Consider the following 13,071-nt stretch of genomic DNA (forward strand, 5'->3'; position numbering starts at 1 on the left):
TGCCATATGTTTGAGCTATTCATAATCTCAATCAAGTCTTCTTTATGTGTTTCTTATTTAGAAACATAAAGAACATTAATTAAACAGTCCTGGAACAAAACTTCTCAATATATAACTATTCATTATTTTACTTCCATGTATAGAAAAAAATTTTAAATTTTACCATATTCTCACTATTTTTATCCAGTTAAAAATATATTAACATAAGAGTAACCAAAGAACCCACAACAAATTTAACATTTTAAACAATATTAAATATTCTAATTTTGAAATATTCCCTCTTGCCTGCAGAGTTGAAGGAGACCAAAGTTCACTATCAAGACTATCAAAATCACCCCTTAATTTTTTAAAAACAATACAGCATTTGAACTATTACCTTTCTTCTCTAAACTTAATTTTAAAGTTTTTACAGGAATAGCTCAAAGTCTTTTGGTACTACAAATTTCCTGTTAAAAATTATAGAAGTTTTTCTAGGTTCAAAAAAGTTCAAAGGGATAAATTATACTGAGTAATGAGACCTGGAAGTACATTTAAACAAAGCAAGGATAGCAGTGCTTTTCCCATCAAGGGCTTCCATCAATGACCTAACAATTTCAGATAGTATTTTTCCTCAATACAAGCTGAGATTAAGAAACAATCAAACAAACAACAACAACAACAAAAAAAAACTAATAATATACTGGTGTCTTTTTTATGTAGATAGATGTGAACCCTTGTTTCTAGGTTCATAAAGGCTGAGAGAATAGTAAGCCAATAAGAATCACAGGTTCAAATTAATTTAACTAGTAAAATATGTAGGTACTTGTATTTCAATATTTAGAGTTGGTAGAAAATACATACTGATGTTTAGATAAATTCTTCTGCAAGGATACATTTTTACAATAATACACTGCAGAATCTCAATGGCTTTGTGCTGCATTATCCATTTGCTACCAACTGCAGACAAAAGGAATACAATTTTTTAAAATAAAATAAGATCATGAAAAACCATTATTTCTCTATTTTTCAAATTGGTTTATTGGTTGGTTGAAAAATTAAGGCTGTAATAAGTGTTATTACTCTGAAAGATGAATTGCACCAGTAATAAAAAATTTGAATGCGGATTTTGAGGAAAACAACATTAAGCATTGTTACTTGAAGAAATATTTTTAAAGAGACACTAATAAATACACTAAATATCCTTAAACTATATAGGCTGACAAAACATATTGACATATTTATGGAGCCAAATTATTTCAAGAAAAAAAAATCTGCATGGATCGCTCGAGGCTTGATCCCCAAGTGTCCTCAATACTTTAAAATCAAACAGGTATACCTTGAATCCAACATTAGAGGTAAGATTTAAGATTTACTTTCCCTAAGAATCTCATTAAATATTAAAATGGTTAAGGAGAATGCTCTGACATCAATAAACCATGATCACATCATTTAATTGCAAAAATGACAATGTATTAGGTCATTAGTATGAATAATTTAGTGCATGAACTGCTTTAGACATGGTTAGAGAATCTTGATAAAAAACTACAGAAAATAAAGAACTTTGCTTTAATTTAGACAGGTGGGTAAGGCTAATATAAAGCAATGGGTAATCAAAAGTTACTGTATTTAAATCTGGAAAGAACCTCTTACAATAGTAATAATCTGGGAACCAGATCTCAGAGTAAAGACCTATTTTTGATAGAAATTTAATCTCTGTGGTTTTCAATTTCTTCATAACTTAAAAATGTTTTCTAGGTGTATGACAGAGAGAATAGGATTCACTTATCCTTGAAGTTCCATAGATGGTCAATCTGTATTTTCCTTTAGAACTCAAAATTCTATCATTTTGTAGAATGTAGGCAGACAATGAATTAAAAGAGAATTTCTTACTCTTGTGGTTAAGACAAATACACAAATTTTAGGAATATTATTCAATAAGCTATTTAAATATAATTTGTCTCAGTATGATGCTTTAAAATAAATTATATATGCATTTATTTATATATTATAAACAAATTATGTTTCTCACTTCATATAAAAATGAGTAACTTACAGTAAGTCTAAAATATGTGCCTTTGGACTCAACTAGAGAATTTTAATCACAAATGTTAAAATTTGCCACAGCAAAGTCACCAATTAAGCTATCCTCACATATTTTATACTTAGCAACTTTCAAAAGCATTATCCACTTTAAGGGAAAGTTCCATCATCACACCTATTCCTTACAGTAATACAAAACTGTGTTAAACACACTTGCTCCACTGATTGGTAAAACCCATCTTTGGCCAAAATTAATCACATTTCATGAATCTTACCTGTTCTGAATTAAAGCAATTACTTGGGAATAGGTCTTTCCAATAACACTTTCTCCATTGACTTTTATAATTCGGTCACCTTCAAAGAGGAGTAAAAGAACATATGAGGAATTTCTTATAGAATTCACTTCTGACCCCCTATTTCAAATTATATTACAGGGCTATAGTAATCAAAACTGTATGATACTGGTACAGAAACAGATTCACATATCAGTGGAACAGAGTTCAGAAATAAGGCTACATATAGTTGGTGAATTAATTTACAACTCAGAGGAACCAAGGATATAAAAGGAGAAAGAACGATTTCTTCAATAATTGGTATTAAGAAAATTGAAAAGACACATGCAAAAGAGTGAATCTGGACCACTTTCTTACACTATACAATCTAAATGTCCTTCACTGAATGAATGAATGAATGAATGAAGAAAATATATATATACACAATGGATTATCCAGTCATAAAAAAATGAAATCTTGCCATTTATAACAACATGGATGGTCCTTGAAGGTATTATGCTAAGTGAATAACTCAGACTGAAAAAGATGAATACTATAGAATCTTTCTTACATGTGGAATTACAAACAAAAAACAAGCTTAGTGGAATTAACAAAAGCCAAGCTTATTGAGAACAGACTGATAGTTGCCAGAGGCAAAATGTGGAGGGTAAGCAAAATGGGTGAAAGGGATCAAGAGGTACAAACTTCTAGTTATCAAGTAAGTCACAGGGATATAATGCACAGCATGGAGACTACAATTAATACTGTAGTGCATATCTGTAGTTTTGTAACTATGTATGGTGACAGGTATTAACTATATTTTGTAACATATATAAATATCAAATCATTATGTTATACATCTGAAACTAACACCTTATATGTCAATTATACCTCAATAAAAGTCACTTCTGAATACTTCTAAAATATTTGAGTAATGTACTTACTTTTGATTTATCTTTGCTCATTTAAATGTATCTGTTACAAAAATGAATCTAAATTTTAATATACACAGCTTCTTATAAAATACAGTTGTTTTAAGTATAGAATTCTAGTCACTGACGAATTTAGAAACCTCAAAAGATATAATCACCGAGTGACCACAATATACCACAAAATACATTGTTTTCTGAGTTGTAGTACTAGTTATTCTCAGTCTACCCAGTCATTACTGATAAGTGTTATTCAATAGTTTTCAATAATTATTTTACTTCTAATATTAGTCCAGCTGATTTCCTTGTAGTATTCTCTCCATTTCTTTTATTTATTGATAAGTGCTGTATTACAGAGCTTAAATGTGGGCATGAACATGGTTTTGATTTACATGGTAATGTATTTTTCATCTTAATAAGGAAAAGGATATACAGATTACCCAGAAACAGCGTAGTAGAAGTTGGATTTTCAAGGTATTTCAACTACATCAATAATCTTGATCATTTTGCTACTTCATGATCCTTCATCAAAATTAAGTGTATACGAAATAGGCTTTTTAAAAGGACATCCAAGAGTTCCCTACCTGAGTGGTAACTTAAAATGCCTACAGTTTACAAAGTAATATAACTTTCTTCAAACCTGTTCATTTGGTAGGAAGAAAGGTATATAACTAATAGGTGCAAAAACAGTGATAAACTGATGTTAATTATTACTAACTAACATCATGTTAGTACTGTTAGAAAAAGAAAGAAAAACGCAGAGAGAAAATATGGAAAACGAAATATGGAAGAAGTAAATAAAGAAAGTAGAGGTATTATTCAATACCTGTGCATAGCCCAGCTTCAAAAGCAGGCCCTCCTTCTTTCACCTGTTTCACAAATATGGTATCCATTGGTTCCAAGCGGTTTCTCTGTTTTCCTGTAGGAGAATTTAAAAAATTCTGAGCATGATTTTACTTCAAAATATTTCATTAAAACACCAAAATATAAAAATTATATTTGAGACAAATATTTTTGGTGGCTAAACACAACCTGAACTTGCATGTTGCAATCATAATTTCAGGGTTTTCATTCAAATGTTTATTTTGCTTCTTCCACAATGAACTTACCACCCACAATAGCATAGCTTTCATTCACTGGGTACATCTGTGTATAAATCACTGCACTAAATACTATCCATACCTCAGAGCTAATTTCCATAGTAACTACCTTATTACTACCATTAAATAAAAGAAGACACTGACGCTCAAGAGAGATCAAATAAATTCTCCAAGGTCTTACGACTGTATTTCATTTATGGTGCTCACTCTATTGCTTTTAACACTGCCCTATCCTAAGCATTAAGTTATGATGATGAATAAGCTTTTCTCCAAAATGTTGCCTTTGCTATTGCTCACTATTATCCAATCCTTCTGGATATCTTTTTCCATAGATATCCTTTAATTACAGGCAGGTTTCACTAAGTAACAAACCACTCCCATTTCCATATCCCCTGACTCTAAGTCCTCATTAATTTTCAGACTGCTTTTCTTTAAATATATGCGGTCTACAGTTCTGCTGGAATAGTAAACTGGAAGTATTAATTGTAATGCGTGTTATTTAATTTGTTTCTTCTTTAGTTTCTGCAAGTCAGTTTCTATATATGCAAAACTAAAAGCCTAATCTCACACTGTGGTAGTTCACTAGGAAAAATGCTCCTTACTTTCCTTCATGATCCTCTGGTAGAGCCAGATGACTTCTCTGGCAATTCTTAGTAAAAGCCTCTTTCAAGTCATCATCTGTATTTTATAACTTCTCAACTTTTGAGAACATGTAAGACATGTTTCAAAGCATTGTTAAGTACTTTATTTAAGTGGCATTTCCTTGACTTACCAAAAGAAAAGGAAAATGTGTATTTTTACACAAATAATTAAATCTGTATATACGAATAATTAAATCTGTTTGATAGGGTTACTAGAGTTTGTAATATTTGGCACATACTTTACTAAACTCACATAAGTTTACTAGTTATATATTGGAAATTCAAATTTAATTGGGCATCCTTTGTTTTATCTGCCAACCCTATCTCCAAGTGATTTTAGACAAATGATGTATTTGGGTCTTAGTTTACTCATCTGAAAAATGAAGATGATGATAGTTATTTCTACCTGTCAAAACTGCTGTGAGGATTCAAAGAGAAAACACATTAAAATGTATATAATGCTTGTGTTTGCTTCGGCAGCACATATACTAAAATTGGAACGATACAGAGAAGATTAGCATGGCCCCTGCGCAAGGATGACACGCAAATTCGTGAAGCGTTCCATATTTTTTTTTTGCACCCAACACTAATGATAAAGGACTGATCACAAAAATCTGCAAAGAGCTGATGAGACTCAGCAACAACAAAGAAAATAATCCAGTCAAAAAATGGGCAGAAGAGCTAAAAAGAAACTTCTCTGAAAAGGAAATGCAAATGGCCAACAGACATATGAAAAAGTGTTCAACATCACTTGTAATCAGGGAAATGCAAATCAAAACTACCATGAGATACCATCTTACACCAGTGAGAATGGCACATATTAAAACAAACTAACAACAACAAATGTTGGCGAGGGTGTGGAGAAAAAGGAACTCTTCTGCACTGTTGGTGGGAGTGCAAACTGGTCCAACCACTATGGAGAGCTGTATGGAGATTTCTGGACCTACTAAACATAGAGCTTCCATATGATCCAGCAATTCCACCCCTAGGTATTTACCCAAAGGACACAGAAACATCAATTCCAAAGAACACCTGCACCCCTATGTTTATAGCAGCACTATTTACAATAGCTAAGCTTTGGAAACAGCCCAAATGCCCAAAAATAGATGACTGGATCAAGAAGATGTGGTACATATACACCATGGAATATTACTCAGCATTCAAAAAAGATAAACACATGCAATTTGCAGCAACATGGATGGCATTGGAAGGGATCATGCTCAGCGAAATAAGCCAAAAAGAAAAAGGAAAATACCGGATGGTCTCACTCATAGCAGGAATCTAGAAAACTTAAATAAGGGACCAGGAAAATGAATATAAGAAAGTGAAAATCAAAATCAACAAAAAACTATGAACCAGAGACACTTTTTGGGGGGTGGGGGGCGGGAGGGGAGGGATTGGGGTCAGAATGGGGCGTTTGCAATTGTATGGGGGAATATTAAAATAAAATTTATTATTTAAATTAAAAAAATGTATATAATGCTTAATACAAGTAGGGATTTAATTTAAAAAAATATTAAATACTCTTACTGGGGTAGTCTGATGATAAGCTTTCATACAGTTCATATACAGATTGGGGGTGACTGAGGCCAGGGGACATGGTGCATGTCACAGTACAAGTGTTTGATGAATACTGGTTGAAAAGTATCTGTACAAACTTAACTGTCATGTGATGGGGAAAGCTGAAGCACTTAGGCCAAATAGAAAAGAATACTAAAGTAATGAAGGTAAAAACAGTAACTTCTACACAAACTACTTAAGCCTTCCAAGAGAATGGGTTCTAAAACCAGAACTATAATATATGGCCTGTGGGCTTGATCCTTCAGTAGGACGATTTAAATGGCCAATGTCCTTCTTTAGAGAATGTTAAAGTCAAAATCACTTGCAACACTAAAATTATTTCAAAAATAAAAATACTAAATATATGAAGCAAATAGATTAGAGCAGACATATTAAGAACTAATGAAATGGGCCTCCCCTGGTGATGCAGCTGGTTGAGTGACATGCTGTGAAGCTGTCTGCAGCCTCTGCAGCGCTGGTTCGATCCCGGCTGGCTGGCTAGGGTCCCACATGGCACGGCAGACCTCTCCTGTCTCGCCTGCTGCTCCCCTCAGCAGTGTATTTCGTCAGTCTGCCTGTTCTGCTCCCCACTCTGTCTCTGGTGAATCCTCTCACCCTCCCGCGCCTCTGGCCTGTACCCCAGCTCTTGTACAAAAATAAATAAATCTTAAAAAAAAAAAAAGAACTAACGAAATGTAAACTATGTCAGTTACAAAAGGACCCTGTGATGAAAACTCACATAGAAAAAGAGGTTAAGTCAAGACCCCTATAGTTCTGTGGACAAGAGAAATGTATTTCTTAAAAAGAATGAAGAATATATTTGCTATACAAAAAAATACTGTCCATATTTTAACTAAAAGCAAAAATAGAAAACAATGGTTATCACTGAGAGTAAGCTAATTTTTTTTCTTCTCTGAGTTCTCAAACATGGTACAGAACAATTTTTTTAATGAAACCCAATCTTGTCTGCTTTAAAAATGAGATGTTTTTAAGGTATTTTTTTACTGATTTCTATGTTGTTAAAAATATCTCTATCTCTACACAAGAGAAGGCTGTTGAAATTCAACTGTGCTTCAATATAAAAGTTCTATAGGTCCTGGAAAAAATATACTCTCCACAAGGGTGGAGCGTTGAAAAGACACATCACATAAGAGAATATTATAGCTTCAAGCATTAACTAGAGAAAATCAATTAACTAGCCTACTGAAATTAATACCTATTTTTTTTAGAACAAAAATAATTGAAACCACAAGGTAGATTGAAGTAGACAGCTATCAAAGTGAAGTGGGAATGATGAAAATTGATCTTTACTTCTCGTTGAGGGATAATAGGTCATCACAGAAAACTAAAAAGAGGACAAGGAGAAGAAATCATTGAGCAAAACTTAGGAATTATGGTTCCATTAAGGCAAAAAAAAAAAAAAAAACTAACAGAAGTAACAAATATCAAATCCTGGCTCAAGGGTCAGCTCTAGGGGAAGAAAAAGGAGAAGGAGTAGAATAAAAGGGCCTTAACCATACTTAACAACCATTTATGTCTTACAGAAATGGGTGGAGGCGATGCTAAAATGTTAAGATGACAAAGATATGCAGCAAGCATTTGGAAGTTATATTTTTGCCCATATTTTCTGTTTGTCATAAATGTAGCATAACTAATTTTTAATCATTGAAAACAGACTTCTAATTTTTAATTTTGGGGATCTGGTTTGCTGATGGCATATAAAATTAACTTATGAGGCTAAATGAGACATATTGTCCAATATCAAAAAATCCACATGTATCATATGATAAATACATCCTATATGATAAATAATTAGACAGAATCCAGTTTAAGAAAACTGGTATGGCAGATTACTGAGCAATTGTTTTCCCACTGGCAGGGGCAGAAGCACTAATTATACATATACATATACATTTATATTTATGAAACCTAGAGGTTTTCTAAATTTTCACATTTTTCCTTTCTACAGTGATGAACAGTACTTTAGTTTTTTCCCCTAAGTCTCCAATATGCAACTGCAACAATTACCATGAGCTTTAGATCCCAAATTCCAATAATCTCTGGACCTTGTCAGTAGGCTGGACCTGTTAGGTCTCAATCACGTTATTATAAAGCAAACACATATTCTATGCTCAACTTGATGTCCAAGTAACATCAAATGGAACAAAATGAAACAAGCAAATATATATTAAAAAGTAGACCACGTTTTAACTTAATTGTGGTAAATGTAGTTTCAACCCAATTTTTTTTTTACTATTTATTGCAGAAAATGTCCAGCATATGCAAAAATAGAGAAAACAGTAGAATAAACATAACTTACCTATTATAAAATATCTGTTAATCTTATTTCACTTATACTCACCCTTTTTTCCCTAAAATTTTAAAGCAAATCCCAGATATCATGTCGATTCATTCATAAATACTTTAACCCTTTGCAGTCTGAACCATTCTGGACATTGGCTACCAGGTACTCGATGCTACTTTGTGGCGGAAACGTGCATTTACAGACCCTCGTATTATTTAGTATAATTTTGGAACCAAGTAACGTATTATAATGATATTGGACTTAATATGAATTGGGTGACATCGAGGAATGTATATTTGCAAAAAAAAAAAAATATTTTATTGTTTATAATTTTGTACAGTATGATAAGTTTCTAACACTCCCCAATATGCATTGCAGGCTGATTAGTGCATGTTTGACATGTCTGTGTAGAGGTCTATCTGGAGCTCATCTTCACTACTACTTGTGTCATGAGACTCATTCATGGTTGGACGCTTTGCCATTGTTCTAATAAAAAATATGAATAAATGCATGGGTTGAAAATTTCTAATTGTTATTACTAACTGACAAGATGATATTTACCAAAATAGCTTTCACCAAACAATTTATTCACTAAGAAAAGAATCACTTTTCCGATTTTCTCCTCGTTAGATCTATGTGCACTGCTCGAAGCTTCAAACCAAAATGAGCTCAGCTTTGAAAATCTTTTCCTCCAGATGTAGACTTGTTTATTTGTAATTATGTATCTCACTACACAGTGCGCGCTATGTTCGAAAACCGACCTTTCTTCTACAAATTCCCCTTATCGCTCTTTTCAAGTGGCGTCGCGAAGTGCTCGGACCGTCGTGAGCACGCATCTCATGTTCTCGTCCGACACAAAACCCGCTGACATTTCTCGTATATATCTTAGTAATTTTACGATATTTTGATTTAATTTCTTGTGCCATTTCAAGATAAAACTTCAGGGAAACATGCATGTCTCAAAAAGTTGCGTTGAAATAACTCAATTCCCCGTAATCACTAATAAATTGCAATGTCCCCTAAGAGGGGACATCCGAGTGATACGCTAGAATTCCGATGTCCCCTGAGAGGGGACAGCAGAGTGCAAAGGGTTAAATATTTCAGTCTGTGTCACTAATAAATAAGAATTTTGCTTTTTCTTAAAGGAAAGACAAGAAAATTCATGCATGGTTCTCCAAAGTATGTAAAATTCTACACAACCACAATACACACTGACAAGAAATCCAACCCTACTGTCATTTTTCTAAATGCCTACTTAACATTAATGAAAAGCACTATATTGTGATACACAAATGATAGCAGCAAGTTAGAAAATCAATTAAGTTTCTGAACAAGTTACCCATCCCCAATAGAATGTTCTGCTGAGACACTGAAAATCAGGAGGCTCATTTATATAAGAGACCATTTATGACAATCTTTAGCTCACAAGAGTGGCTGGCAGACATTGGATGCTCAATAAATATTCACTTGTCACTGATTCAAATTATAGCCCTGGAAAACCACAATAAGTAAAACTTCACAAAGATACCTTAGAGATTTGTTTCAGGTACAAAGCCACTGCACTACAACTGATCTACACAATTTCCCTTAAGTAATTGAAGGACAATACTGCCACTTAGTGGCAGTAATTTGAGTATAATACCACTAGGTGTCAGAAATGAGCTATGTCTGGCATTATAAACTACCGAAGCAAGACAGAGAAGGATGTTTATTCATTCAACAAATATTTACTGAGTTCTTACAATGTGCCAGGGGCTGATTATTCCACAAGGAACAAAACAGTTCTGGGATCTGGAGTATTTGAAGTATCTGCAGCATTATCTTCTCGCTAAAGATTTAGGAACTTCGCAAATTACACATCACATCTACATTCACCGCTGTTATTCTAGTTATGCTAGATTTTAATTTATCTGTAACCCCAGAGAAAATTTTTACAGTGTTCCAACCACCAGCAACTATCACTCCATCTCTGGGTTTAACATGGTTCAAATCCCTTAACCAATTAATAAGCTTGCTCTGTGATTTTATCAAGACCTTCCACCCCTTTTATTCCTCCCTGTTCTTCAAGAATTTCGTTTCTCTCCAGAAATCACTTTCATACTAAGATTACCCATGGATCAATATTTCAACAAAATTCTCCTTCAACCTCAACTTCCTTTCCCCCTTGACCTCTGAAAGCATTCAACTTGCCAATCTCCAACTATGGAGAAATCCAACCATATGCCTGGCTCTGCTCCTATTCTTGGCTTGCTAATTCAGCTGAATAAAACTGCATAACTCACTGATTTATAGTTTCCAAGTTCAGCTAAGTTCTTGACACTGCTCACTAAGTATTTCAATACCCATTCCCTCCAGGGTTGCGGTTTCAAACTTCTAATAACCTTCTTGAACTTGCTATCCCATTCTGATTTCCTCACACCATTTGATAGCCTTGTACTAACACACTATTGAAATTGCTGTATCCTAATTTTTTTTTTAAATCTTTTCACATCCTTACTTTCTCCAATCCTATCTCAGTGTTTATTTACCAGGCTTCTTCAGCAACTTGCTCCCCTAAATCTCTCTTGCCATGTGTAAAAACTTGTTGATCTCTACTCTCCCCTTCAGATCTCATATATATGTAAGTTTCTCAACTTGAAATAACAAAAAAAAACTTCTCTTTATCTTCCTACATAGCTATCATTCGTTTTGTTCTCTAACCCTTCACTGTCATACATCTTGCAAGAACAGTCTATACTTATTTGCCTTTAAATCAAGGTTTCTCAGACACTGACAATTATCTGTGGGGGGCAAAATTGCCCACCCTACCCCCTTCCACTCTGGTCCTCTCTGTGGTTTCACTGCTCTACTTTTTGTACCAAATCACTGGTATCTACTTTCCTCATCCCTTTTCTAATTTGCTACTTATCAGGTCTGATCCAAGAGTGCCTTTTAAGTCCCCATCCTAATGACTTCTCTCACACCATTTGATAGCTTTGTCCTACCTACTAGTTTTCCACTCCTCCCCCTCCTTAAAATTATTACCTCTTAATGAGCAAGACACCTTCTGGTTTCCTGCCTTTTAAAACTCATTTTCTGATTCCCTCCTGATTCTCTGACCATCTCTTAGATGTTGCTGTCCTAGGGTCCTATCCTTGTCCTTATGTCTTCATGCTCTCTGTTTTTAAGTATCCCCTAGAAAAATACATACAATGATGACTTCCAGATCTATTCAGCTCTTACCTTTCTCCCAGTGAGCTGCACACCTAAATTTTCAAATAGAATATTCTACTGGCATTGGAAATGCAACTTTTTCCACACTAAACTCACTTCCTCAGGGGAAAGGAGTTGACATGCTTCCCCTCACATATCCCTCAGGTAGTGGCAGCTCCATCTATCTACTTATTCATGTCAGAAAAGCTAAGCATAATCCTCCACAAGTCATCCTTAGCTGGTGACATAAAATCCTTCCCCTGGCTCTACCTCCAAATTTGGGGGAATCTTACTTCTAAGTATCTCTGAAGTCTGTTTTGGAATATTCTTCCTGAGAAAATCCTGTTCCTATGTTAACAGCAGAAAGGAAGGCCCACCTGACAATCCTTCTGTAGTGACTACGTAATTTTCTGTGCTGGGATTCTGCAATAATTGGACATACCTCTACTTCTGCACTTTTGTAATTATTTTACACTTTCATCACCCACTAAAGCAAGAGCTTCTTGAAGCCAGAACCAATTCCACATGCAGGAACTATCCTGGGTTTTAAGAAAAAAAGTAATAAAATAAAGCTCCTGTTCTACATTCCAATCAAGGCAGAAAAATATCCAATAGGTGCATGAATGACAGTGATGAGTGCTGTGGAGAATAATGAGTAGACTGAGAAGGTAAGGGAGAGGGAAAGTCAGGACTGTGATATTATCTGTATGAAATCTAGGGCAGACTTCATAAAAGGTGACATTTGGAACAACTATCTGAAAGAAGTGGGGCCAGAGGTCATACTGCTTCCTTCCCAGCAAGTAATCTATAGACACTCCTAACTAATGACTCAAAAAATGTTTGCTAAGTGAATGAATAAACAACAGGAAATACATTCTACAGTTAATGTATTTAGCATTCATCTGCAAATATTTCTGTTCTGGTCTTTTGCCAAAGATGAGAAGTTATCTGTTAAACTTCAAAAGCACTGCCTACAACTACTACAAATGAAGTTTTTTATTAACTGGATATATGAATTACATATTTTGAATGTGGATTAGCTGGTAAACAACC

The 13,071-nt window shown here is 34.1% G+C and overlaps 1 protein-coding gene and 1 non-coding gene across 9 annotated transcripts in view; one reads left to right on the plus strand and one right to left on the minus strand.

The window, feature by feature from the left end:
- ARHGAP21 (Rho GTPase activating protein 21) overlaps positions 1–13,071 on the minus strand; it is a 102,905-nt gene that overhangs the window by 39,406 nt on the left and 50,428 nt on the right. For all 8 annotated transcript variants that reach the window (XM_037510724.2, XM_037510720.2, XM_037510721.2 and 5 more), the window contains exons 5-6: positions 4,047–4,139; positions 2,295–2,373 (exon numbers count right to left, since the gene is read on the minus strand). In XM_037510724.2, coding sequence (XP_037366621.2) covers positions 2,295–2,373; positions 4,047–4,139 — 172 coding nt within the window. The remainder of the gene's footprint in view (positions 1–2,294; positions 2,374–4,046; positions 4,140–13,071) is intronic.
- On the plus strand, positions 5,426–5,532 carry LOC119245444 (U6 spliceosomal RNA). Its single transcript, XR_005125362.1, has one exon. It is a non-coding gene; the product is annotated as a U6 spliceosomal RNA (small nuclear RNA).

Source organism: Talpa occidentalis, unplaced genomic scaffold, assembly GCF_014898055.3.
Source record: "Talpa occidentalis isolate TD23 unplaced genomic scaffold, MPIMG_talOcc4v2.1 talOcc4.14, whole genome shotgun sequence".
Taxonomy (NCBI): Eukaryota; Metazoa; Chordata; class Mammalia; order Eulipotyphla; family Talpidae; genus Talpa; species Talpa occidentalis.